This window comes from Spinacia oleracea, chromosome 2 (genome assembly GCF_020520425.1).
Source record: "Spinacia oleracea cultivar Varoflay chromosome 2, BTI_SOV_V1, whole genome shotgun sequence".
Lineage (NCBI taxonomy): Eukaryota > Viridiplantae > Streptophyta > Magnoliopsida > Caryophyllales > Amaranthaceae > Spinacia > Spinacia oleracea.
Window position 1 is genome coordinate 30,713,107 of NC_079488.1, and position 27,907 is coordinate 30,741,013.

At 37.3% G+C, this 27,907-nt stretch overlaps 1 protein-coding gene across 4 annotated transcripts; it reads left to right on the forward strand.

Moving 5' to 3' along the window:
- Window positions 1-27,907, forward strand: LOC110805906 (mediator of RNA polymerase II transcription subunit 13). Of its 4 annotated transcripts, none has more exons than XM_022011526.2 (23): window positions 1-167; window positions 1,727-1,886; window positions 1,975-2,051; window positions 2,132-2,253; window positions 2,331-2,417; window positions 2,595-2,682; window positions 2,794-2,877; window positions 3,296-3,373; window positions 3,485-3,564; window positions 5,268-5,364; window positions 5,496-5,819; window positions 6,312-6,371; window positions 6,647-6,893; window positions 10,167-10,385; window positions 11,198-12,562; window positions 12,898-13,165; window positions 16,005-16,137; window positions 16,484-16,571; window positions 16,714-16,792; window positions 18,364-18,659; window positions 19,573-20,656; window positions 21,495-21,851; window positions 26,824-27,907. In XM_022011526.2, exons 2-23 carry the CDS (start codon window positions 1,863-1,865, stop codon window positions 27,417-27,419), a joined length of 5,853 nt encoding a protein of 1,950 aa, XP_021867218.1. In that variant the 5' UTR covers window positions 1-167; window positions 1,727-1,862; the 3' UTR covers window positions 27,420-27,907. The 4 variants fall into 4 exon arrangements, with proteins under 4 accessions (XP_021867218.1, XP_021867217.1, XP_021867219.1 ...); XM_022011525.2 differs by having other exon boundaries at window positions 1,782-1,886; XM_022011527.2 differs by having other exon boundaries at window positions 1,782-1,886; window positions 16,008-16,137.

A 27,907-nucleotide genomic window follows, 5' to 3' on the forward strand; every position in this document is an offset into this window, starting at 1 on the left:
GGATGTCATACTAATTTCCTCTTTTCCTCAAACTCCAAATCCGTGCTCTGCATCTCCTTCCTCAGTTCCTCTTCTCAAAACCCTCCCAGAAAAGCAGCATCTTATGCTTGTAGTTGTAGTCGGAGGCACCTGTGCCCACCAACTCTCCGTCTCTGCTGCTATTCTCGGTAATTATGTACAATTGATTTTTCTGTTGATTTTATTTGTATTTTTGATTGATTCAAACATGTAATTTTCTAAATTGTTAATTGTTAAATATGTTCTATTGAGTTTATTTTAGCTCATTCGTATTATACTTTTTTGCTATGATTCGATTTTTCTGATATGATGGGTTTCAAATTGTTAAATGTAATTCTGTTGGGTTTGTTTTGGTGTTTTTCATGAGAAATTCTACTTGAAATTCGTGTAATCCCTTTTTGTATGATTCGATTTTTCTAACAATCACCGCTCATGGAATATAGTGATTCCCGGGCTCAGGGACGGGCCTGATTAGTCTATACCTACTTCATAAAATCATACTCCGTATTGTTCTTTTCTCAATTTGGTTTTGATTAAATACTATCTTATGGGGGTTGATTTTTTTTATTTTATTTTTTATAATTCGAATTGTGGATGTCGAGGTAGTACAGAGCATATGGTTTCAGTTTCGGTTTCAGTTTCAGTTTCACTTTCTAGAGTATTGTGCAATGTGCATTGCTAAAAAGCTTTACTCTCGAGAATGCTGGATTCTATGCATTATCTCCTTCACGTTCAAAATATTGCCCCTCCTGCCATGCCTCAGGGACGTGCCTGGATCGTTCTAATGTTAATTGGGTGTTCATTAATTTTTAAAGTTTTATCATTTTTTTCTTGATGTCTTTTGCAAATTAGGTGTTAAATGTATTTCAATTTTGTATATTTTTTGTACTCATTTTGTTTATTGGTGATTTTATTGAGTAATTGAAGGAGTGATCATTGTCGGTGGGGATGGATAACTTGGAGGATTAAATATAAGAAACTTTTCTTGCAAAATGTGTGGTTTATGTTCTGAATTAAGTTTTAGCTTCTCCAAGCAATAGGTTAAGCCCCTTCATTAACTTATTCTTTGATGTTTCATCGATATAGAAAGCATAATTATTTGTTTACGCGTTGCAGGACATACTTTCACTTGTCAAGGGGAAAGTTTACAGGCCATTAATATACAGAATCCTTTAATGTATTAGGCCTCATTGTAAACCTTCGACTGAAATGTACTTGTTAATAATCTGAAATGTTTAACATAAATATTTTGAGTAAACTTTAAGAGAATTTCTTTCTGCCTAAACAAGCACAATCGATAGTAAGGATACTATGATGAAGTACTTGATGAAGTTATATCCCTGTCATTTGGTGACTGATTATAAGATTTATTGAACAGAAATTCCAGAATAAAAACTTCTTTACATCCCTGTCTCCAATAATGATTCTAAGATGTGTATCCTCCCTCCTTTTCCTGTCTGATTAGATAAAATGCTGAACTGAAATTCCCTAAAAACAGCTAACTGTTTTGTTACTTATCTTGACAAAGATTTCTTTTTGACTGTTAGCATGAATGATACCGTAGAACGATACCAAACCATGAAATCTCGTCGAGAACAATTGTAGTAAAATTTAAGTATTATTAAGTTGTAATAGAAATGTTGTGACTTTTAGAATGAAACTTTTATGTTTTATTTTAGTTTGTATTTTTTTTATGTTATGTATTCAGACGGGTCAAAGGTTCCCTATAATTGCTAAATTCCTGGGTCCGCCACCGGTTGCAGTTATTATTATGGGAGAACAAAGAAGTTTGAAGATTCAGTTAATTTGGCATTCCTAAGATCAATTACCGCGCCTCAAAAGAAATGTGGACCAATATTTTCAGAATCGTATGCATTTCTGCCTTATTCTTCTTTTATGAATCCTTGATTTCTGTATCATTTGATCTAACTTTGTTGTTATTAATTAATTCTCAAGGGAGGGCTTCAACAATTATCATGGTTCCAGTTTCTTCCAAATGAATCAGATGTAACCTCGTCTTTACCTGATAAAAGGTCTGGTTGAAACTGCTGGGCTTTTCTTTTAGAATACTCAGTTATAATACTTAGTTATGGCTAAATGACGTTTTTTTTAGGGATGGTGCGGCATTTGAACTTCTCTCCTCACATCTTCAGCTGCAGAAGGATGGATTTCTCAGCACTTGGACTAACTCCTTTGTGGGTCCTTGGGATCCTTCTCAGGGAACTCATAACCCCGGTAACTACTGCGTACCTCACCTTCTCTCTCATGTCTATATTTATTTTCATTTATTTCTATCCTCTGATGTGCACCAGATGAGAAAATTAAGCTCTGGCTTTTTCTTCCTGGCCGCCATTCCTCCGTTTCTGAAACTGCTCAAGCTGCAGTATCTAGATTAAGAGGTACTTGAACACTCTTGATCTGTTTGTTTACTATCTTTTTTGTTGCAATAGCCAGTCTTGGTCATGCTTGGATTGTCTTTGTTTTTCTCGAATGTATTCTCTGCTTTGATGTTTATCGTACGGAGTAATTTATTATGCTTGTCTTACAATATATTGATTTAATGTTTCTTGTTGAAGTTGTTGCCTCTGGACTCTGGATTTCTCCCGGCGATTCCGAAGAGGTCACAACTGCTTTGTCACAGGCTCTGAAAAATCGGATTGAGAGGTTTGCATGCTCGCCTTTATACTCCTTTTGAATTCTACATTTCATAGTAGGGTCATGCTTTTGGTTTTAAATGCTGTTTGCTTATCCTTTGTTTTTCTACTATTGTTTCAGAGCACTTATTGGTCTCTCGTACGTAAGATACGGTGATGTGTTTTCAAGATATCGACCCTTTTCACAAAGTGAAGAACTCTTCAGGTTTGTGGTGACTTTTGGGTGAAAGTGGTAATTCTTGTTAGCGCGCAAATTAAGTGATCCATTATTTATAGAAACGAGTTAGCTGCTATGTGATCAGGACTTGACCCTGCAGAGTACTACCCTCTTTTGTTTCTCTGCTTTATTCTTCTGATGTATTAATACATTCTTTCCAATTTTCGGAGTTGTTGGTTCAACAAAGAAACTGGATGAATTTTTGAGGGTTTGATTGGGATAGGATGTGATTTGGTTCACTGGGAAAATAGGTTAAGGATCACAAACGTGGAATAAGGGCAGTAACAGAAGATGTACAGCCTTTTATTTTCCCTTTTCTGGTCTGGAACATGTGTGCTATAAGCCTGTAAGTTGTGATGCTTGTCTAATATAACTCGATTTATTAATTTGTTTCTACATGTTGTAGGAAAGGACAACCGACTATTGAATTTGTCTTTGCTGCTAGTGAAGATGCCATCTTTGTGCACGCTATATTATCAGCGAAGTTGGTCTAACTATACTTTTCTGGTTCCTGATTTGTTTTCCTGGTTGATCTTAAGTGATTTTTCCGTTGTGTGTAGTGTCTAACATTATGATTTTGTCATATTCCTTCTAGGCATGTACGCACGCTTTCTGGTGGTGATATGGAGAAAGTGTTGAAGTTATCCTCAAGTAGCCTTGGCCAGAGACTTCCTGGTAGTTACTCTTTTTTTCTGATAGCCGAAGTAAAAAAAAATTACAGTCTCGGCATCGGTTATATCTGATATTCCAGCTTACCTTATAGTTGCTTTACCTGGGTATTTTAAATTTGAAAGTTCCTTATGCCTGCTCTTGTTGTGGTATTTGCAATATTTGTTACCTGAAATTCATGTCATATTGCCACTGTTACTGAATTGTGCTGCACGTACCTGCCGTGTGACAATAATGTATGAATTATTAAATCCTTGTATTCTTCTACTCTTGTCACTTGACCTAGTTTCGTACAGAGCACATGTGCTACTCAAGCCTGATTTGCAACACCCTATAGGCATTGTGACTTGGACGTTTGTAAGCTGATTGCAACGGGGCAAGTAATTCTATTCATTTAGTAGTCTATCGCCTATAAATAAATCAACCTGCATCCTGTCATCCACATGTGTGCAATAAAAATCTTTTGTACAATATGCTTGATGGAATTTTGAATTTCTTTTCAACCTATACAATATTTAAGGATAATTCTGTTTCTCTCCTTTGGTGTGATTATCATCCTCCCGGCTTGTATTCTTTTAGTTGAGATTTGCAGTCATTCTTCTCATCTGGCGACCTCACTTTCTACCACTATCAAGAAGGGGAGAAAGGGGTTGGGTAAGGTCGGGGTTGGGTAAGGTCGGGGTTACTCGATCCTATACGGTATAGAAATTTCAATCTGAAACATCCCCTCTTAGAGCCTGTCCTCTTATTTTTGTGGTCTTCTCTTGGAAGGGAGCTTCTTTAGTGATTTCTACAGCCTCCACATGCAGATTTTCACCATCATTTTGAAGAACAGTTTTTGATTCCCTAAGAATTGGAGGGCTCCCAATGTGCCTAAAGGGCTCTATTATGTTGCTCAAACTCTTATTTGGGTGTCTTGTCCGACAAGGGATTGGAGGATCCACGGCTCCTTTAACACTCTCGATGTAATAAATTTCATACAAGGCCACAGGCCACTATATATTTGGGTGTCATGTCGTGTCGAAGGATCGGAGGATCCAACACCCGACACCCTCCGTCAACAAGAGTGTCGAAGTTACGTAGGGCTCTATTGTGTTCAGTAAATTACCCCTGTATGTTATCATCGATATAACATTTCAAGTAGCTTCTCTTTGAGAGTAAATTTTACAGCTCAGTGGTTTGTGTGGCATCCAGAAGAAATTCACAAGTTCCTTCTCAATTAGGGATTAAGAAACTGTGGGTCAAATGGTCAATACTCAATAGCCGTTTGAAGAAGGGTATTTGTTGACCAGTTCTCCCAAGTCTAGAAGTTTGACAAGTAATGAGGTAATGGTATGCATTTATGCTGACGCAGCTTGGTAGATTCCAATTTTTTATTCCTAGGCATATTTTGTCAAGGAAATAGAGCAGTAGGCGATTGGGTGGCACTTGCAGATACACGACATTTTGTTGGTCATTTTAATGGTTGTTGATTGTACTCCAACCCAACTCTTTCCCATTGTACCTAATTGTGTGATTTTCATCGTCCTCTAAAAAATAAAGTCGGTCCTTCCAAGCTATCTAATCTTTTCAAATGAGTTTCTTTTGTAAAATTGCTATTTCTGTTTTATGTGTATGTATTGTCATCATGCAATGTGTGGCGCATCACTCCGCTCTGATATATTTTTTCCTCAAATCTTGATTGACCTATTGTTTTGTGCTGATATCAGAACATTTTGATATGGCAGTCATAGTCTCACCACATGGAATGCGTGGCAAGGTTACTGGGTGCTGTCCAAGTGATCTCGTGAAGCAGGTGTTTGTCGGGTAAACTACATGTCTTATTCTTCTACTTCATGGTTTCACAGCTCTTGTTCATGTTTGTATTACATGGTTTGAGACCTAATTAATTTAATCCTTTATCTTTGCCACTGCTCTGCTTTGGTTTATGTGACTAGTCCTGGCACTTCAAGAACTTCAACTGGATTAGTTGGTTTACCAAATCCTGTTGCTCACACATCTGGTGGCAAGTTGCGGGGGCAGAATTACTACTTAGAAGTTACCCTTGGCTGCAGTACTTCTGGAAGTGATAAGGTGAATCTGCATACTTCAAACACCAACAAGTCCAATCAACCAACATCTGGATCTCCCTCTTCTGTGAAAGGCAACCAGAAAGTATCAACAGGCGATGCTTCTTTTTGTGAAAAAACTTTCATCTATCCCTCTGAGGCGGTTCTTGTTCCAGTTTTACAAACCTCTTATGCAAGATCTTCTTTAAAAAGGTACATTGATCACTTCACGATTGATTGTAGCCTATTGTATGTGTTGATGGTGCCTGTACTGCTGAGTGGTTATCACAGATAGTTCCTGCTTTCACTGTGTTCTCTCTCTCAAAGAACTAAGAGTGCTTAAGTAGATTATGAAGAAGATAGAAAAGTAAGATTTTCACTTCATGATTGATTGTAGCCTATTGTATGTGTTGATGGTGCCTGTACTGCTGAGTGGTTATCACAGATAGTTCCTGCTTTCACTGTGTTCTCTCTCTCAAAGAACTAAGAGTGCTTAAGTAGATTATGAAGAAGATAGAAAAGTAAGATTTTTTTTGTAGTTTTAGCTTGATGGATAAGATCACGTGGAGTTTATCCAGAAGGATTGTGTGATTGCGTAAGCTTAGTGATTATGAGGAACTTTGGGCAAACATCTGTCTTGTCTCTTTGTTTATGTTTCTTGATAGTCACATTCGTTCACCATTGATTTTCCTTCATTTTCTGCAGGTTTTGGCTACCAAATTGGACTGGGCTGTCGTTGGCTGGTTCTACTCTCTTAACAAATTGGTTAGTATTTTCCACCTTTAAGTTCTGACATACTGTTCCCTTTTCATTTAACCTTTTGTTCCGAACTTCAATTGCTTCATTGACTGGCTTCATAGGAATATTTTATTAAACTCTGCTTGCTACTAGTTTGAGGGACCATTTACCTAATATACCTCTTTTTGCATAGCGTGCTGCTTGGCATTTTTAAAAGGTCTATTGATTTCATGTCTTTTTTAATTTATTTGGGGTTCTAGTGGTTTTCCTTATTGTCATCTCCATATTTCTTTTTCTTGCAGTTGTGGTTCTGAGACAGATGACTTGGATGATTCTTGGTATGAATCTGACGGGAATAGCTTGCAGCATGGTTTAAACAGTAGCAGCAACAGCAATAATAGTAGCATCAGCAGCATAAGTAACAGCTCAAGTGATAGTGACTGTAGAGCTAAGGCAACGTCCGGTGACCTTGAAGGTGATGCTGATTCATTAACTGGTAGACAGTCAGGCCTATCTTCTGTCCCCATGGAGACAAATGGCCTGAAACAGGTCAGACATTATCATCCTGCTTATGATTTATCTGGACAAAGGTGATTCTGTAGTCAGTCACATGCATTTAGCAATCTCGGCTATTTCTTTGCATTAATTTACCTTATATAAGGATGAATCTAGGCTATTGGAATAGGATGGATCTAACCGCGTGATTAGCTGCGTTAGTTAATGGCAAAATTGTAAATAAACAGATTTTTCTTATACAAGTAGAACATGTTGTATGTCCGTTTAGAACATGATGTAGGTTTGTTTGAACATGATGTATATTTTGTTAGAACATGTCGTATGTTTTTAGAACACGTATGTTTTTCCAGAACGTGAAAGAAACCATACATAAACTTCAACTCCACTTCCTCCATTTTCTCTCTCCAAATTTCCCGCATTTCTTCTAATTGAATTCGTCTTTAATCTTCAAATTTATTAAAAGTTCGTTGTAATATTGCATACTTCCTCCGTCCCTTAATACTCGACCCGGTTTGGCCGGCACAGAGTTTAAGGGACTTGAATTGACTTATTAGTTTAATAGATAGTGGGGTATTATTTTAATGTAGTTAGTGGGAAATGTGTAAAGGGGTAGAGTATGGGTTGAATTTTTTATTATTTTTTATATGGAGTAGGGGGTAGGTGGGTTAATAGGGGGGAGTGAGAAATAGTATAATATTGTTAAATATTTCCATTTTTAGAAACAGGTCAAGTATTAAGGGACGACCCGATAAGGAAAACAAGTCAAGTATTAAGGGACGGAGTGAGTATAATCTTCTACATTTGAAATAGAACGAACCTTTTTCATCTTAATTCAAAGAAACAGACATTCATTCATGTTTCTATCTCCTCCTCCTTCTCTCTCTTCTTTCACCATCATTAGAGCAGTTGATTCAATCATGTTTATGATGTGCTGATAAGATTAGTTGAATTTAAAGAACTTTGTTGAGTTTGAGCTTAAAACTTTAATGGATTCTATTTGAGGAAGGGAATGAGTGTTTTTTAGTAGGAAAAAAATGGGGGAATGTAAAGAACTTTGTTGAATGTGAGCTTAAAGCTTCATTAATTCTATTTGAGGAGAGAGAATGGGTATTCTTGAGTAGAAAAAACGGGTCTTCAAATTTCACATAATTGGGGAATAAAAAATAAAGAAGAATCTAAATTATAACTTGATGAACAAATACTCAATAAATTTTAGAACATGAATTGTCACAGTTTAGAACAAGAAGTGCGAGATTTCAGAACATGAATAGTCACAGTTTAGAACATGAAGTACGAGATTTTAGAACATGAGTTGTCACAATTCAAAACATGAAATACGAATGTTTAGAACATGAAGTTCAACCTAAATAAGTTGAATTTCAAAAAACTTCATGAAGAATTTCGTTAAATTTGTTAGGAATTACGTTACAAAGAACTTTGTTGAATTATTTTTAAAGAATTTCATCGCCGGAGTTAACTAGGTTTTGGAGGCCGACGATACGAGATACCCGAGTTGTAAAGGTGTTTTAAAAAACGGCGAGATCTCGGCCGGTTCAACCGACGAACAAATTTTGCCGCATTAAACGTTATTAACCTCACATCTACTCGGTTTTCGGCCGAATTTCCCATGTTTTCGACAAAAAGAAAGGGAAAAAGGAAAGAAATGGAGAAACTCCACTGAAATAGAGAGAGAACTTCATTTTCAGATCTAAAACAAGAGAGGAGAGAGAAGGTAGACAAAGGAATTCATTTGATTATGTCACGCGTACGGTTTAGGGGAGGGGGACTAGGGTAGGTAGTGAGTGGGGCTGACATGGAGCTTCTTTTTCAAATTTCAAATTCCTACGCGACAAACGCGACACGGTCCGCGACTAACGCATCATTTCCGTTACCGAGACTCCGCGACCGATCCCGCGACCGTGACGGTTACCGCATTTTTAATCTATGATTTGACCTTGAAGTCTCTGGAGCTTTTTTGAAGAAAGAGAGAATGGGAATTCTTGCTAGAGAAAGTGGATCTTCTTGAGGAAAGAGAAACATAATTGATATTCATCCTTAAGTCGAATTTCAGAAAATTTGATGAATAATTTTGTTGAATTTGTGAAGAACTTCGTTGAGCTTGACCTTGTAGCTTCAATGGAGTCTACTCGAGGAGGAAAAATAGGTACTTTTGAGGAGAGAGAAACAAAGTTAAATTTGTACCTAATGAGTTCAACACACACAAGTCGAATTTCAGAAAATTGAATGAAGAGTTTAGTTAAATTCGTGAATAACTTGGTTGAATATTAGTTTGGAGCTTTAATGGAGTCCTTTTGAGAAGAAAGAAAATTTTAGAACATAACTCCTATTTGTAGAACATAGGGTATGTTCTCACATAAGAAAGTTTTCTCACGTAAGGGAGGTGTTCTCACAAGAGCCTTCCCCTATATATATGTATATAATGTGTGTCTCTTGTTTATTCTGATTCTTTTTCAAATGATGTGATGGTAAAATATAGTGCCTTGCCTTGTTGGAGTGTGCCCTTTCGCCTCTAGGGCTCTACCTTATGTTAAAAACTCTAGGATCTCTAATCTCTATTGCTTTATGCTTTTCAAGACACTGGTTGTGCTTCCCCTGCTTCTTAATTTGTACTTCTGTAATACTCACTTAGTTTCCCTTCACTTATTCCTCTTCTTGTACTAGTCTTACTACTTACTACTATTACTATTTGATCTGTGTACTAAGAATGTCAGGTACTGATTGTTGCTATTCTCTTTTATTTCTCAATAGTGTTTAACAGATGAATGCGCTCATGTTTTGGCTGACAATATTAATGCCTTTTAAATTTATGTTATAGCTCGCAGCTGTTCATTTTTTTTATGAGGTCTTATGCTCAAATAATTTTGGGTGCCTTTTTTTGAGAATGTATTTAGATGAGATTTTCATGCTAGTTGAAGTTACGTCTGTGTACTTTATATGGTTATTGTGATGCTTTTGTGACAAGACTGACAACAGAGCCAGCGTCATGTTTGTTCTCGTCTTATTACTTTATTAGTTATTACTGAGACTTATAGTGCATTATTAGCCCTTATTGAAGGTCACTCATTCAACCTTATTTCTATCTTAATTTGATCTGGCATCTCACAAGCTCTTCACAATTTTCTGAAGCAAATTTTTAGTGGATATTTACAAAATAAAGACAAAGTAAGTTAGTGTAAGATGTACTTCGTATAATGTAACTTGTTGAATGATTTCAATAGGCGCCATTGGCGAGTTATACCGTCTTTTTGTATTTTCATGCAAATGATGGATGGACTTTCGGAACAGGGTTCAAAACGATCTCGCACTGGAGCAGATAGTGTGGTAAATGCTCCTACACAAGATTACAGCAATTCAGGCATCACGGGAGTTACAAACGATCAAATTGGATCTGAGTGGGAGTGGGATGATGATGAAAGAGGTGGGGGCATGGATATACAAGCACTTCTCTCTGAGTTTGGTGATTTTGGTGACTTCTTTGAAAATGATGCCTTGCCATTTGGAGAGGTACTCTTTTCTAATCTGCACTTTGTCATTCATCAATAGTATATGTGGACTTATTCTCATGTCTGGTATTTTTTTGTGACCATTCTCCGCTTATGAGTGTTACTCCCTTAATGGACTCGTGTCTTGGTTTGGAGGAATTAGATACCTCCTTCCAGAATACTTTGATTTGCTTTTTTTGAAGTCAAAGTTCATCAACTTCGACCATATTTTCATTAATATTCAAGAAAACATTAAATTGTGGGATACTATTGTTTAAATGTGTATATTCAAAATATTAACGTTTTATAATCATTATGACCACATCATCAGAGATTGGTCAAGGGTTTGGGGAAAACGTAAAGAACATCAAGGAATGAAGGTAGTATTCATCATTAATGGCCAAGGTTTTGTGTTAGACCGAAATAAATAAAATGTTGCAATAATAAAATAAAGGAGGAAGGTGAGAAGGACTGATGTGCAACTCTTTTGAACTAAATATGCATAATTTTTTTTATAGAATGTGCAAACTTTGTTTCTCGACATGAATTATTATTTTTAATACACAAAAGTTAAGGTTAAATACACACACTGCATTTTACCTCTAAAACTTGCACCTCTAATTAAGAGAAAATGACCCTTAATTACAAAACATGCATGTAATACCCTTTGTATCCTTCTCATTTAACCCAACATCCATGTATATTGCTGTTACACTTACCAATCTATTTTATCAGAAAAAAAAAGTTACTTGTCTTGATATTTGTTCAAACATTTGTTGTAAACATACTTACAGTATAAAATGAAACTCATCTTTACCTATTTTTGTTGGGAAGCCCCCAGGAACTGCAGAGTCTCAGACACTTGTGTTTTCTGGGCAAGATTGTGGAGATGGGGGTGGCAGTCCCTCGGGTACCCTAATGGATATTCAGGATGCGATGCTTTTACCTGCAGGTTTCCAGATGTTTGAAAGTTTTCATTCACCCGCAACAGGCATGGAGGAGTGTATTAGTACTGACCAAGATGCCACTAAATGTACTTCGTCTGGTCTTGTGAACTTTGTACCAGCAGTTTCAAGTGGTGAAGTTGACCATGTAATAAAAGCTGAAGCATTGTTGACTGTTGCCCCTGAATATGGAGCAGTTGAGGCCCCTTCAAGTGAGCTCTCCTCAACTGTCTTTAGAAGTCCATATCAACCAAAATCTCAGAAAGCTGAGAGTTTGAATTCAAGTGGGAGTAATTATATTTATGGGGCAACGCCACCTTCATCCCCTGGCACTAATGCATGTGAAGAAAATACTTGCTTGACTGCTGACTCTAGAATACATCCTGGGAAACACAATATTGGTTCTGTTCTCCAAAAATTTTACACTCAGATAGAGAGAGGTCAAACTCCAATTGATACGAAGTCTTTTAAGCATAACAATAAAGTAATTTCATCTGAAGGGGCATCATTGTCTCTGTATTCTGGGTTCAACTCTGCTAGTTCTGCTAAATCCGTTCAAAATATGATAACTGAAGTTGCTAAAAGTGCCAAGCACCTCCTTCTATCTCAACAAACAGTCCCTTCCGTCGAACTTGAGTGCCTTATGTTCCAGGCTTTTCTGTGCAGGATAAGACATACATTATTGTCATTTTGTAACCCTGCTTCTACTGCCTGGAAAAGATCAATAGGGAACATAGGGATGGGACAACTTCCTGGTGATCCAAGCAGCACACTAGAAAATTTTCCTTGTAAATCTGAACTGAGGAAGAAGGAATCCATACCAGTTAGAATCGCTGGTGATTTTGATGGGGGGATGCTGGATAGCCCGTTTGATGCACCCATGGGGGTTTGGCGCTCTGTTGGAACATCAAAACCTGCAAAGCCTGCTAATACACCTACTATTGAGGTTTTTCCTTCTTCATCTCAGCACAACTTTAGCGAGGAAACTATGATTTCATATCGAAAAAGACAGCCACTTCAAGATTTTCTTGATGCCATGCCATTGCTTGTCCAACAAGCTGCCTCTTTTGTCGATGTTGCATTTGATGGTGAATTTGTTGACGGGCCGTACAGCTGGCTTGCTTTACAAGAGCAGTGGAGGCGGGGATTTTGTTGCGGGCCACATATGGCTCATGCTGGTTGTGGTGGCGTTTTAGCGTCTTGCCATTCCTTTGATATTGCTGGCGTGGATCTGCTTGATCCTGTTTCAGCTGATGTAAGCTTTGATCATATCTGCTTGACATATGCTCCCTCTTTTTCATTCGAATTTTACATTCATAATAACAATAGTTTAAAGATATAAAAGACTATATAATAATAGGAATTTTTGAGACTGTGCATTAAATTCATAGCGATATTAGACTAGTAGGAAATTCAATTTGAAGTGGACTAAAACAGTAAGATAGTCAAAATGAAATGGAGTATGACATGAAGAATTTTCTCTCCTTGGCCTTGTTTCATGTGTATTTAGACTTCTAGAGAGAATATGTTTTATTTTTATTTTTTATGTTTATCTATACCTGCTGATACATGCACCCCCTTACCTTTCAGGTTCAGGCATCATCAGTGATAAGTTTGCTGCAATCCGATGTCAAAACAGCATTGAAATCTGCTTTTTGTAACGCAGATGGTCCTTTATTTGTCACAGATTGGTGCAAAGGCCGATCTCATTCAGCAGATGCAGGAACTATGATTGAAGCATTATCTGCTGAGTCCACTTTAAGCGAATATAGGGATTCATCTAACACTACAGTAATATCTATGGGGTCCCCAGTAAGCCCGTCACAGTCCTCTGCTAGTATGCCATCTGGTTTGAGAGGTATAGTTCCTAATAATTCCTTACTACTTCGTATGATGTGAACCCTTAGACAGTCAACCTGCTCAGCAATTGTAGCTTCTAGTATCCAATATCAAAGTACTACTAATCTTGTTCTTCTGCTAATTTAATTTGAGAATAAAAATCAACCTTAAGAAGTTGTCTAGTTTATTTTCGTGGGGGTAGAAAGGACTTCTAGAAATTTTTTAGCTTCCAGTCGTAGAAATGTTTGTAAATTTACCTGCATGCATTTATGGTAACCTTTCCTCTATGAAGCATGGAAATATTAACTCCCTGTTTTTCTGTTCTGGAAACGCTGAATGTTTCAAAATTCAAAAATGGTTACGAGACGACCTGACTAGTGACTACCTAAGGCTTCCGCCTGCTGTAAGAAACATTTTGGGCATCCAAAACATCAAAAGTAGGTGAAATGTTCTGAGCGCCATTTCCCAGAGTCGAACTTTAAATGAATTGTTCAGAATGAAATTTTAGCCGCTGAATGAAGTCTATTGCGATTTTGATTGACAGGTGTTGTCAAAATTCTACAGAACTAACGGTAATCAACTTGAATTTACTCACCAGAAAACTTGATTAATAAATTGATGCATCGTTCAGATTTCTTCCGCTATCTAGGATCTATTATCCAAAAGGATGGGGAGTTGGATGGAGATGTTTCCTGTAGAATTAATTAATTAAATCAGGTTGGTTGAAGTGGAAGAGTGTTACGGAGTTTCTATGAGATCCTGTCATGCACATAGACTGAAGGGAAAAATTCTACCCTACAACTGTACAAGGTACGAAATGTTGATGCATATATTGCGTTGTATGTGTGGCCATACAAGAAAGGATCGGTTGAGGAATGAGGAATAGGTAATTAGGAAGAAAGTAGGGTTCACACCGATTGAGAACAAGTTGAGAGGTAATCGACTAAGATGGTTTGACCATGTAAGACGGAGACCAAATGATGTGCCGGTTAGAAGGCTCGAAGAGTGGCACACTAATGGAATTGTGAAGGGTAGGGGAACACCAAAGCAAACTTGGAAGAGGACGAATGAGAGTGATATGAGTTTATTGGGGATTAGGGAAAATATGACGTTAGATAGGTTGGAGTGGAGGGAGATAATATATGCTGACGACTAAATATGACATTTTTCTTATAACATCTTTGTCTGTTTTAAACAGACCTTGTTTTCTTTTTTCCTATTTTTTGTATCTCATTACCCTCACCTTCACTTTAACATAGCCTTTTACTTTTCTTGCTTCACATTTCGCGGATGGCTCCTTACATTTTGGGACAAAGGCTTTGTTGTTGTATGATTGAGTGGAATTGGGATGTAAATTAGAAGAGCTAAAGCTTGGGGGATTTATTTTAATATAAATTTTTAATGCTTGGTGGTTGGAAGCCAGTAAAGAAATTGAATAAGTGAGGGAGAGATTTGAACTTTATTTTTGCTAAAATGTTTATAACTTTTTCAAAATTAATTTTACTGTAAAATTTCTCCCTCGGTCCTTAAACATGTGCAACGTTTTCCTATTTTTGAACGCCTCAAAATTACTGCAACGTACCCTCTTTTTAGCAACAGTTGGTTGTGCTCACACTACTTTTTACCCTATCTCTTGATAAGCGTGCTACATCAAAACGTTGCCCTTACACTGTACTGAGAGAGTCGTTTTTAATATGTTGATTAATACTTGCGGATCTGTGTTTTTGGATGCGGATTTCGCTTTCTGTTTTCTTCCAGTTTTAATATTTATGTTACTTCTAGGAGTGACGGTTGGTCATGAGATTGCTTTTGTTCAGTTACCAGAAAGCTCAAAACTTCTTTTAGCAGTGACGGTTTGCCATGAGATTGCTTTTGTTCAGTTACCAGAAAGCTAGAAACTTCTTTTAGGAGTGACGATGTGCCATGAGATAACTTTATAACTTCTGTTTGGTTACCAGAAAGCTAGAAACTTCTTGAAGTGACGGTTGGCCATGAGATTGCTTGTGTTCAGTTACCAGAAAGCTAGAAACTTCTTCTAGGAGTAACACTGACGATTTCACTCATGAGCATCTTGGGGTACTTTCTTGTTGGCTACCCATATTAAGATTATTCCTAATAAATCACACTCGGCTGTTTAGTATCTTAACACATGGGCTTCTGAAACGGAATGCACCTTATTGGCATGTTTTTGGACTGTTTTTTGAGAAGGTGGTGGGTGGGGGGGTGGGTTCTCGGGCTTGGAGCAAAATGTTCCTTAGCAAAATGGTCTAGAATCATGTGTTTATATCTTGTTATCAGTTGCCTCCGCTAACTTAACAAACAGGTTTGGGTAGCGGCAAGGCACTTTCTAACCTAACAATCAGGTTTTGGTAGTGGCAGTTGTTATGTTGTTGGCTTTGCTTTGGGTTTATCTATTTCTATTATTTAGCGAGTTTCTTTGTGCAACATGATTCATTGGCACATCATTTGGGATGGATAATATTCGAGGAGGGAACTACGATTTTTAACAAGTTGTCATCTCATATTCATTTAACAGCAATTTCTATAGGTACATAATAAATCATGTCTTCAATGCTTGCTGCAGGTAGACCTTTATGTTTTGATTTGAACTTTTTTTTTATCTGAACTTATTTTCCCTTGTCTAAATTTATTTGAACATACCTATATTATTTAATTGTAAAATGCCATATCTGGATTTATTGAGCCTTATCTGAACTTTTTCTGAATTTACTTTTGTAAGGTGAATTGAACAAAGCTAAAGCTGTAGATTTAATTGATAAAAATAATATAAGCTGTTGAAGGATGGTTATACTTCATGTTATGAGGATAATTCTTAGCAATTCTTTCTTATTCACCAGAAGGAAGCAAAGTGGAGGATGCTTGTCAAAGAAGGTTAAGCCATGAGCTCCGCATGTCAGAGTCAGAGCTACAGTCTGGATTGCAGAGGAGGCCTTCCTTGTTTGTGATTCCATCTTCTTCTATCCTTGTTGGGTATATAATCAACTGCTCACTCTTGTTCTCATTCCATTCATATATCCCTCCCCTGCCCGGTGCCCTGTTTTTCTTGGTTAAGGACTTAAACTTTCTATTATTGCGTAGACGTGAATATGTTCGTACAGGATAGTGTGAAATTTTACTGTCTTGTGTAAGTACTTTTTTCTGTACTCTATTTTACAAACAATTACCAAGAGTTTTGATGATTTATACTCCGTATCAATGTGCCGTACATCTCTTGCGTTTATTGCATGGCATGATTCCTAAAGTGACCGATCAAGATGTGGTGGCAAAATAGTCCAGTTATCTTCATTGTTAGGTTAACACGAAATATGTGTTTTAGGTACCAAGATGATTGGCTTAAGACATCAGCAAGCACTTTACAACTATGGGAGAAGGTTCCACTTGAGCCATATGCTTTTCAAAAACACGTAAGTTCGATTTGTCGAATGGGAATTGGCATTCCCGTATTATACAGAATTTAGAACAGTGTTACTCTTTTATGGAAATCAATTTCATAAAGTCGAATCTTGATCTATATCTGATTTTTTTGATGTCCTTATTGGATTGCAGGTGTCTTATTATGTTGTCTGTCCAAATGTCAATCCCCTTACTTCGGGGGCTGCTGATTTTTTTCAAGAACTTGGAAGTGGTGAGTGAAATTGATTGGTAACTCATCTTCTGATTCCAACTTATGCGGTTCAAAAATGTTTGACTCATGCCTTTGCTTGTTGTGTGTGTTGAGTTTTCGTTTGAGAAATAATTGTTGATTGGCATATTCGTCATCAAGATTATAATATGATAATTGTACTCTCTGTTTTATTATGATGTACCCACTTTCCATTTTGAGGTGTTTTTATTTGATTCTATTTCTACTTTATTCTATTTTTATAAATGCATTTTACCATCTTACTCTACCCCACAATATTTACACATTTTTTCACTCCATTTTTCTTACTTTACCCACCTTTTCCCTTACACCACCCACCTTTTTCTTACATCTCTCTTACTTTATCCTCCTTTTTCTTACACCCGTTCACTTCTTCTAGAAACAAGACAGTAAATGGGTACATCAAAAGAAAACGGAGGGAGTATGATGTAATTACTGTGCCAGAATATTTTTATGTGGTAGATCCATGTTTTGATAACCTGATATTCTATCTGCTGAAAGAAAGGTGTAGGCTATTCTGTTGCTGGCTTCATAAGAGGCATGCATAAGGAGATTTAATGGTGGGAAAAGGAAGAAATTACCAAGGGCATTGTTTTATTATTTAGGTACATAACATTTGTCATATACAGGTATTGTTTGCTTGATTACCTCTCAAGTTGACAATAATTACAACTTAGGATCCGTTTGTTTCAACAGAATACGTTTTCAGTGAAAATGATATTCCATGGAAAACTATTTTCAATGAAAACATAGCTGTAAAATAGTTTTCTTTTGTTTGTTTCATTACAAGAAAAGTATTAGAGAAAAAGGAACAGAAATGGAAAGGAGAGGGTATGGATAGATGCTATGTTACTTGAACTCTTCATTTTATCTAAAGTACCCGAGTCGGGTCTTCGACACTCGGACATATGGACAGGATTCTTCATTTTGGACCAAAATCATTAACTTTTTGACAAAATAGCCGAGTCGGACACTTGGACACGTACCTGTTTCCGTCATCCGTGTTCAAGTAACACAGGATATATGGGAGGAGAGAAAAAGACAGGAGATTATTGAATTCTTCCGTACGAAGGAAAATGTTTTCCACCTTGGGGAAATTGTTTTCCATCCCTTAACAAAACAAACAACAGAAAATGCGGAAATCATTTTTCTTGTCGGCAAAGGCGGCAGAGGCGGCAGTTATCCCTAATTTGTTAATATTAATATTGACATTACCTATAGAAAGGTTTGTGTCTTTGGCCGGGGATGGGTGGATGCATGTAGCCTTACCGTGCATCCTGCATTAACAGTTAAACACCAACATTTGCCCTGATTATAGTCTACTGAGAATAAAAGTACTTTGTCGTCAATGGAAGATCCTGCTTCCTTAATTTTCTTTCTTTGTTCTTTTCGTATTAGGTATGGTCATGTGTGACAATTTCTTCTCTTGGCTTGCCTCTAAACCCATTGATACCCTTTACATCTGTTTAACATCAATTCTGTATTTCTTGATTTTTCTGCCATTTAGCTTGACGATTGTATTGCTCCTTTTATCATTAATCTTTTCTGTCTAGTTTACGAGACGTGCAAATTGGGGAGCCATTCACCGCACACTGTTGGAAATCAAATGGATGTAGATTCAGGGAAGTGTCCAACTTCTGGTTTCATTCTCCTCGATGTCCCTCGATCAATGAAGGTAGAAAGTACAACAGCTACTGGTATGGGATCAATAAGTGACTTTTATCATTCTTTATCAAGTGGTTGGGATCTTGCAAGCTATCTCAGTTCTCTTGCAAAGGTTCTGAAAACCTTACAACTTGGGTCGAGCTTGGCTGCAAATGCAAAAGAAGGAAATAGTTGTCCTTGTACTGTAAGTGATATTTTCTAGATCAACATTGTCAAGTAGTTTTATATCTGGCTATTACCCATTAGGCTCTGATAATACCAAGACTCGGTGTAGAAAACAACTTGATGTCCCTCTAAATTGTCCAAGGCTTATGTATGGTCCTCCTGCCTGTGCCCTGTGGTCCATACCTGCTATTTTTTCATTGGAAAATTAGTTCACTAATTGTCTTCATATCATTGGGAAAAACATGTATTAATGTTTTTCTGCAGGTTCTTTGGAAACAATCTTTCTATCAGCATTTTTGATAGTGCTAAATGTAACGTTGCCTACTCAAATACTATGTTACTCGGACTCTTCGTTTTACCTCAAGTACCCGTGTCGAATCCTCGACACTTGGACATGGGTATGGACACTCCGACACTTCATTTTGGTCTAAAATTAAGGAAAATTTCCACAATTTAGCCGTGTCGGACACTTGGACACGTACCCGTATCCGACACTCGTACCCGAGTCTGAGTAACATAGCTCAAATATAGTCTTTCTAGGACTCTGCCTATTGTTCATACTTGGTCATTCTGATCCTGACTATTTCTGACTGTAATATGTATACAACAACAGATCTCGCTTTCTAAATGTGTGCTCTAGATAATTTCTGTTAATTTTATACCATGCTTTTGAGATGCTTATTAATCTAATACGGTATATCTCTTAAGTTACCAAAAATATACTTAGACTTCTTTGTTAACCATGACCGTGGGGCATTATAACTCTACCACACCTAACCTTACCATTAATTAAGCCGACACATGTACACATCAGTGCTAATCACCTCTCTTGTATGCTAAAACAAGTTGCTATATTCTTTTCCCCCTTAACATTTATGCCTTTTGAGTGTGCTAGGCCACTTGACATTATTCTACGCTGTTTCTTGGAGCAGGTGATCTATGTCGTGTGCCCGTTTCCTGATCCGAATGCTGTTCTTAAGACCATTCTTGAATCTTCAGTTGCTGTTTCTTCAGTAATTTTCTCATCGGAGAATGGTAAGAGAGCTATGTTGTGCAGTCAGGTTGGGAAAGCATTAAGCCACGCAGCTGGTGTTGATGAAGCTTCCATATCTAATATTCCCGCGCTTTCTGGCTTTAGTATTCCGAGGATAGTTCTGCAAATTGTTCCCGTAGATGCCATTTTCCGAGTTACTAGTCCAAGTCTTAATGAACTTGTGTTGCTCAAGGAAATAGCTTTTACTGTTTACAACAAAGCTAGGCGTATATCACGAGGCTCCTCCAATGAATTCATCCAATCATCGACCTTTTCTGGTAGATCTTCATCCATGCTGGTGAACATGGCTAATCCGATTCCGGGTATGTGGAAAGACTGTGTTGGTTCTCGTTTCTCAGGTCCGTCCTTATCAAGAGAAGGGGAGCTTGATCCTGGTATGAGAGCTGGAAACTGGGATAATTCATGGCAAACTACAAGGGCCGGGGGGCTAAGTTGTGACCCAAACCGAAGTGGAGATTCTTTCTTTCAAGAGGAGGCTCATTACATGTTTGAACCACTTTTTATTTTGTCTGAACCGGGCTCTGTGGAGAATGGGGTATCCCCTATGCCCATTGGTGGTGTGGGTACAGATGATAGCAGTGGAGGATTTGTGCAGAGTTCAACGCTATGTGGGGATACAGGACCCAGCTCCCAACTTGATGGAACTGAAGGAGATGGCTATGGATCTGGCTTACAAAAATCGCCCCCAAGCCTGCATTGCTGCTATGGCTGGACTGAAGATTGGCGTTGGCTAGTGTGCATATGGACTGATTCAAGGGGAGAACTGCTGGACAATCACACGTTCCCTTTTGGTGGAATCAGTAGTAGACAAGATACAAAGGGCATGCAAAACCTCTTTGTCCAAGTTCTTCAACAAGGTTGCCAACTTCTGCAGGCCTGTACAGCTCCTGATAATGGTGCGGCAAGAGCAAGAGATTTTGTAATTACACGGATTGGGTGCTTTTACGAGCTAGAATGCCAAGGTATACTTACCATTATCTTTTGCGAAAGTTTAGTCATTTCAGATACTCTCGTCATATGGTCATTTCTAAATAAGCTGCCTCGTGAAAGTGATGTTAACTTCTTACAGATTGTGGCATTATTGCCTCAGTATAGATAATTAGAGATGGAAGCAGAAGGGAAAAAACCAGCCCAAATTGACCAAGCAAAATAATGAATTGTTCTCTTTCCATCAAAAGAAACAATTAAATTGATCTCAAATATGTTAGCTTTATATTTATGCCTTTTAATGTGTGATCAAAAGACCTTTTTGTGGGTTATTGAAGAGTATGAACTGCAGTCTGGTGGTAAATTTTGAAAAGATATGCTTGTTGCCTCTTCTGCAGTTTCTGAAAGTTTCCATCTCTGAGCTCTTATTTCAGGGCATCAGACTATCACGTGGTGTTTAGAGGTTGGAGGAGAAGGGTTAATTAAAATGTAGCTGAATAGTCCAATTAATAGCTACCTAATTCCCTCGCAAACCACAATCAAAATATTTTGGCCTAATTTAACAATACTAGGTAGAGAATTATGTACTTGTACGGTTGTACCCAATCTAGTACTTGAGTACCGGGTAAAACTGGTCCGATTGTCCAAATTTAAGGGCGATATTCTATTACTCCAGTTGATAAATTTATGCTTCAATCTCCCCTTCTGCGGTTCTATGCACGAATTTTTTTTAAAAACTTCTCATGTAGAATAGTTTTTATGTGAAGGGACCATTTAGCTTGTGGATTCTTGATGTCCTCCCTTCAGCATGTTGAAGTCACGACTACTATTAATTGTTCAGACAGTGTCCTAAGTTGATTTATTTCTGAACAGAATGGCAAAAGGCACTCTATTCAATTGGTGGATCAGAAGTAAAGAAATGGCCATTGCAACTACGCCGAACTAGTCCAGACGGTATACCAACAAGCAGTAACGGAGCTTCCCTGCAACAGCAGGAAGTTGAGAGAAGCTTACCTTCTTCACCCAATCCATTGTATAATCTCCACTCAAAATCCTCTGGCTTTATGAAAGGAGGCTTAGGACAAACTACTATTAGAAAACAGCTTATTGGTGGGCCAGCAGTTGTTGATGGCTCAAGGGGATCCCTGCAGTGGGTTCAGAGCATTACCTTTGTTTCAGTATCTGTGGATCATTCTTTGCATCTTGTCTCTCAAGCTGATGTTTCTACAGGTAAGTAGTCATCGTCTCTTGGCATTTCTTTACGCTTATTTTTTTTTAAGTACACTTGGTGGCTACTATACCTAATTAGGCCTGGTTATTGGGCGGGTCGGGGCGGGTCATTTGCGGGGTGGAGTAAAATACAATCAGGTCAGGGTCAGGGTCAGGGTCATAAGAGTCAGGTCGGGTCAGGGTCATAGCCAAAAGCTAATAGGGTCAATAGCGGGTCGGACAAGTTAATGAATTAGCCCTAGTTTGAATTTGACCGTTCATGTTGATGATTATTGATCTTCAAAACCTGGGACTTTGTGAAAGAATCTCACTGCTACTTGTAGATTATTTTCAGTGTTTATACATATCTTAATTCTGTTTTACATTCACGTATCAACAAGTTTAAGAGTACAGCAATCTGCTACATCTCCCTGGCCTTCTTATCAGGACTCAGGAGTACAGCCAACTTAAACCACTTTATTAAAAGTGTGTGTTGGTACAATTCAGGAACCTGGTTCAAAAACCACTTCATTAACTTAACCAGTTCATCAGGAAACAAGAAATAAGGCAGTAGAACTACAATATCAAGTGAACAATTAAATGAAGATTGAATTTCCAAAATATTAGGCCACAATTCTGATTAAGTTTGTCCAGAAACAAATTCCCCCAAAATTCCATTGGTATGGTGCAAATGTAAAAATTCAAACAGAGAAGGATAGTTTAAGTACATTAGCTACGTTCCTCGACAAATGATCTTAAATCAAATGTTGCTTAAAAGTTTGGGACTGAGGGAGTGCAATATCAGATCCTCATTGCCTTCAACAACCAACATCAAATTTCAATTCCTTAGCTGAAGTCTCCAATACAGTAGCTTCTTCATCAGAATCCTCTCTGCAAGTCCGCATTAATCAGAAAAATAAGACCCAAATAGAACAAACCTGGACAACTAGATTTGAAATTATACACATAGAATTTCCAAATTGCATATATTTTGATTATCATAAAACCCCACATATATCAGAGTTCAAGCAGATTAAAATGGTACCTGTAAACCCTGCCTAACCAACAAGAAGAAACAGCCAACAAATGCAACATAGCTAATTAAGAAACATCATTACCTAGAATAAGGGGTCTGCATCATCATCTTCTTCTTCTCCTCTGACTATCTCGTCATCAAACTCAAGATCAAACTGCTCTTGATCTTCAACAAAATCTCCACGATGCCAATCTTGCAAACAAATTAAAGCTTGAATTGTTTTGGACTTCCAAGGAACTACGAGATGCCGAAACGGTCTTTCCACCAAAACTAAAGGCGGACTCCGAAGCTATGGTACTCACAGGAATAGTTAACAAATCCCGTGCCATCTTTGAAACCACGGGATATCTCACAGAACTTTGATGCCAAAACTCTAGAACATCCAATTCTGAGTTGAGATCAAGAGCATCCTCATCTAAGTACATCTCAAGTTGTGACTTTCCTACTTGAGACCTTGTACTAGTGCCGACAAAATGGTCATAATCATCAAAGTAGTTCTTACTTCCTAAAGTAGTGGCAGGAGAAGGAGAGACTATTGTAGGTGAACTACTAGCATATTGTAATTTGTAATCCATAAACAAGGAGTTCATAGTCGCTAACACCAAATTTAATCGTCTTAAAGCCTCGTCACTACCAAATAACTTACTAAAACAATATTCAACAAATTTGACCTTATACCTTGGATCAAGAATGGCTGCACAAGACAAGTACAAGTTGTATTCGGACCAATACTTGTCAAATTTTATAAGCATTGGTTGAACCATCTCCTTTAAAAACACATGAGGACCATTTCCCGCTTCAAACAAACGACGATGCACCATCCATGCACCTTTGAAATACAAGTTAGCAGTAGGATATTTCACGCCCGAAAACATACAAGTAACTTCATAAAATAACTCCAAAAAGTTGTGAATACACTAACTTTTTCCCACTCATCCTCTGAAGGAGTATATGCCTTAAATGGTGCATGATCCGAACTCAAATGAAGAAAAACATCTTTATAATAAAGGACAGTGCCAAGCATTTTATAAGTAGAATTCCAACGCACTTGCATATCAAAGTTTAATTTCCTTTTTCCATCTAAGTGAAAAATCTTCTCCGCACAATCATAGAACTCATCACCCCTATGAGAAGATTTAGTGACCATCTTTGTCAATGCACGAATTTTGTCCAATATTTCACTAATGCAAGACAAACCTTTTTGCACAATAAGATTAATAATATGTGCACAACAACGAACATGAAACAAAGCCTCACCATCTAGTAACCCTCCTTTAGGAACTAGACGTTTCTTCAAGGTGGACACCATCACATCGTTATAAGTAGCATTATCAACCGTGATAGAAAGAATTTTATCATCCAACTTCCATTGATTAAGAAACATACTTATCTCATTAGCAATACTTATTCCATCATATGGAGGAGCTAAGGCCCTAAACCTAAGAATTCTTTTATTGAGTTTCCAAGTATCATCAACAAAGTGAGCAGTGACACAAATATAATGTTGTCTAGTATGATTTGATTTCCAATTGTCGGTTGTTGAACAAATTCGACCAGAAACTTTAGACAACATATCCTTCATTCTGTCCCTCTCTAAGACATACAAGGACAATGTATCTCTTTTAGCAGTGGCACGACCAAATGGTATATACTTAGGATTAGAACGTGCCATCATTCGTTTAAATCCTTTTTCTTCAACTATTGTGAATGAATGAGCTCCATCAACAATGAAGCTTAGAATATCTTTTCGAAGCTCATTCATATCAAACACATACTCTTCATCACTATCATCATCATTTCTAAGTTCATTAGGTCTTTCTACACATCTATCTAGGTGACGCTTCAAGTGAGAAGTCCCATAATCACGATTTGCAGACAATAATGAACCACAATGCATACACTTAGCAATTCTCTCACCTTGATCATTTTTTCCTTCAACAAGTTCTTTCCACACTTTGGATCGTTTCTTCCTCTTACGTTCGGGAATTACATACTCTGTAAATCCGTCATCCCGTGGAGCAGTATCATTTTCCATAACTACAAAAAGTAAAGCTAATTGTCAAGGCTAGAATAGGAAACAGTTTAACTGAAAAAAAAAGGTTCATGCCAAATTAAGTCAAAGCAAATAAGTCAAATTTTATCTAAACAGAAACTACTGCTAAATTCGATTTTTATTTTTGATTTGTTTTTACTTGGTAGAATAAGTCAAATTTTATCTACAACAAATTAAGTTTCCTTATTGCTGGAGTTCATTTAATCTAGAATTCTTTTAGTTAATTATTCCATCCAGGTTTAGGATTTAATTTCATAATAACCGCAATACAAAACTATAATTATAAATACTACTTTCTTCTATTCTATTCTATTCTACCTTACTTGATACTTCCATCTTTCTTAACAATTACCTCCATCGGTCTAACTACCTTAAAATTTCAAAATTATGAAGATAAAGCTATGCCACTTTTTTTTTTTTTTTTTTGAGGTAAACAAAGAAGCATGCCCAAATCCAAAAGCGACAATAAAAACACCAATCAACAACATCCCACTTAGTAAATTGAATTTTATTTTGAGATTGTACAAAAAGTGAAACATTGAATACAGATTGAAACAAGAAAATCTAGGTCAAATACATAAAAGGGGAAAAAACAATTGAATATGGATGATGCAATTTTGGGGGAGATTTACCTTAAAAATGAGTGATTCTGAGTTCGATTATTGGAGATGCGACAAGATTTCGATCGATTTCGTCAAAAAATTGTAATTCGGCCGGTGGATCGACGAGAATGAGGAGAGAGAATGAGCCTGACTGAAAACTTTCAATCGATTTGTTTTTTACGATTAGGTATGGGGGAGGAGAGAGAAAGAAAAAATAACGTATATTTTTTTTTGGTAGAAAAATAACGTGTATTTTACTTGCCATGTGTTGACCCTTTATTTTTATTTTAAGTTATTGGGCTTATAAACAATACCCTATAAAAGCCCTATACACAAAGACCCTATATCCGCCCTGTCCATTAATGAGATAAAGGGTCATGACCCTTTAAATATTGGCCCGACCCTGCTACCCATTGGACAACCCTGTCCAATAACCAGGCCTATACCTAATATTAGTGATGACATTTAGCTCTGAAACTGGAAATTATTTTTTTCATATAGGTATGAGTCGTGCTCTTGTCCATAAGTAAACAGCAATTTTAAGAAAATATTGAATATTTTGAAACGTATAGAAGTTTTATTAGTTATACTTATAAATTTAGGAGGAATGGATGAATTAACTAGTTACAAATTTATGAATAAACTAAGTTTACCTTAGTACTAGTAAATATATTTATAAAATAGATCTTATTCTAAATGCTTCAAAAGAAAAACATTCTAATGGTACATAATTTATAATTTTTGAATTGTGTATCAAATGTTGTAATTGCTTTACTTGATTATCTCAAGTGGTTGTTTGAAAATCAAACTTTTTTTTTTCTCTCTAATCCTAAAGTTTTTTCTCTATTTTAAAAAAAATCTAGTACTCCGTAATTTCTTATTTTGGTTGTGACATGGCATGCCTAGGTAGCATTGATGTCCCAGTTATTCAGAAAATAGTAGGAGTTTGTCATCGCCTGCTCTTTAAGTACTGGAAAATTGGAATTGGAATTGTATTTGTACGCAAGACTAGTAGCATTTTCATGATCTTTTATGTAAATAATAGTGGCATTCGTACGTCATTTCTAGTATAAAGACTCTGTAACATTTCTTAGCAAATGTAATGAAATTATATAGGACAACTTAACTCTGTACTTCCATCTCATTTCCTTTTCATGCTGCCCCAGCCAAGTCTAGTGTTCCCAAGTTTACATTAAGGTTGTCAGTTTTCTTTGTTACCGCATCGGAACTTTTTGTTTCTGATGCAATTGTTTGGCCTTGCTTTATTTTATACAGTAATAAAAATAAATATACTTGTTGCAGGTAGCAGTCAAGGTAATGGCATCACGGGTTCATTGAATTACCTTGAAGGATTTACCCCTGTTAGGTCTCTCGGTTCTACACCAGCATCTTACATTTTGATCCCTTCTCCAAGCATGCATTTTCTCACTCCTTCCCCACTTCAACTCCCAACATGTCTTACCTCCGAATCTCCCCCTCTAGCTCATCTGCTTCACAGTAAAGGCTACGCGATTCCACTTTCAACAGGTTTTGTTGTTTCCAAAGCTGTTCCATCTCTTAAGAAAGTTGCCAATAATCTGAAAGGAGAATGGCCTTCAGTTATTTCAGTTAGTCTTGTTGATTTCTATGGTGGTTGTGGTGTTTCTACTGATAAAATGGGAAGAGCACTTCCTAAGCAGGCAGGAAGGGGTGTGGTTTCTGATGCCGAGTATGAGGTTGAGATTCATTCAATTCTCGAATCTGTTATGGCTGAACTACATGCCTTGTCATGGATGACTGTGAGCCCGGCATATTTGGAGAGACGTACTGCGTTACCCTTTCACTGTGACATGGTATTGAGACTCAGAAGGCTGCTGTATTTTGCTGAGAAGGAAATCTCGCATCAGCCAGAAAGGTAACTAGTATAATTCTTGACAAAGTGACTATTAAATTCGGGCCGGCCCCAAGAAATGTGGGTTTGGGCAGTCTCAAATATGCATTTTTAGACCAAAGTCTAAGGTGGGCCCAAAAACCCATTCTGGCTCGAAAGCCCGCACCAAATTTACGGGGTTTGGGGCATGAATGTTAGTGTGACAGCCCGGTTCGGCCCGAATTTTGATCACCTTCTAGATGTTAGCATAGAAATGTGAATCTAGTATCTTCAGAAGGGCTTGTTCGACTAATCAGTATTTTCTGTATTATCCTTCGACATGTAAAGTCTATGTATATTTATCTCCTGGGGATAATATTGAATTTCCCCATTGGCAGATAATCATGTAGAATATTAATCAAAGAAAACTAGCCGTAGGAAAGGGAGGTGTATAAAGAGTATACGAAATTTAGGACACAATTCTAATCAAATGACAAAGATTGTTTCAATGGAACGGGGTCTTCTTTTTCGTGTTTC

Coding starts and splice junctions, on each gene's coding strand:
- LOC110805906 (XM_022011526.2), top strand. CDS start 1,863: ATGTGGACCAATATTTTCAGAATC. Junction 2,878..3,295: donor CAAAGTGAAGAACTCTTCAG/GTTTGTGGTGAC, acceptor TACATGTTGTAG/GAAAGGACAACCGACTATTG. Junction 12,563..12,897: donor TTGATCCTGTTTCAGCTGAT/GTAAGCTTTGAT, acceptor CTTACCTTTCAG/GTTCAGGCATCATCAGTGAT.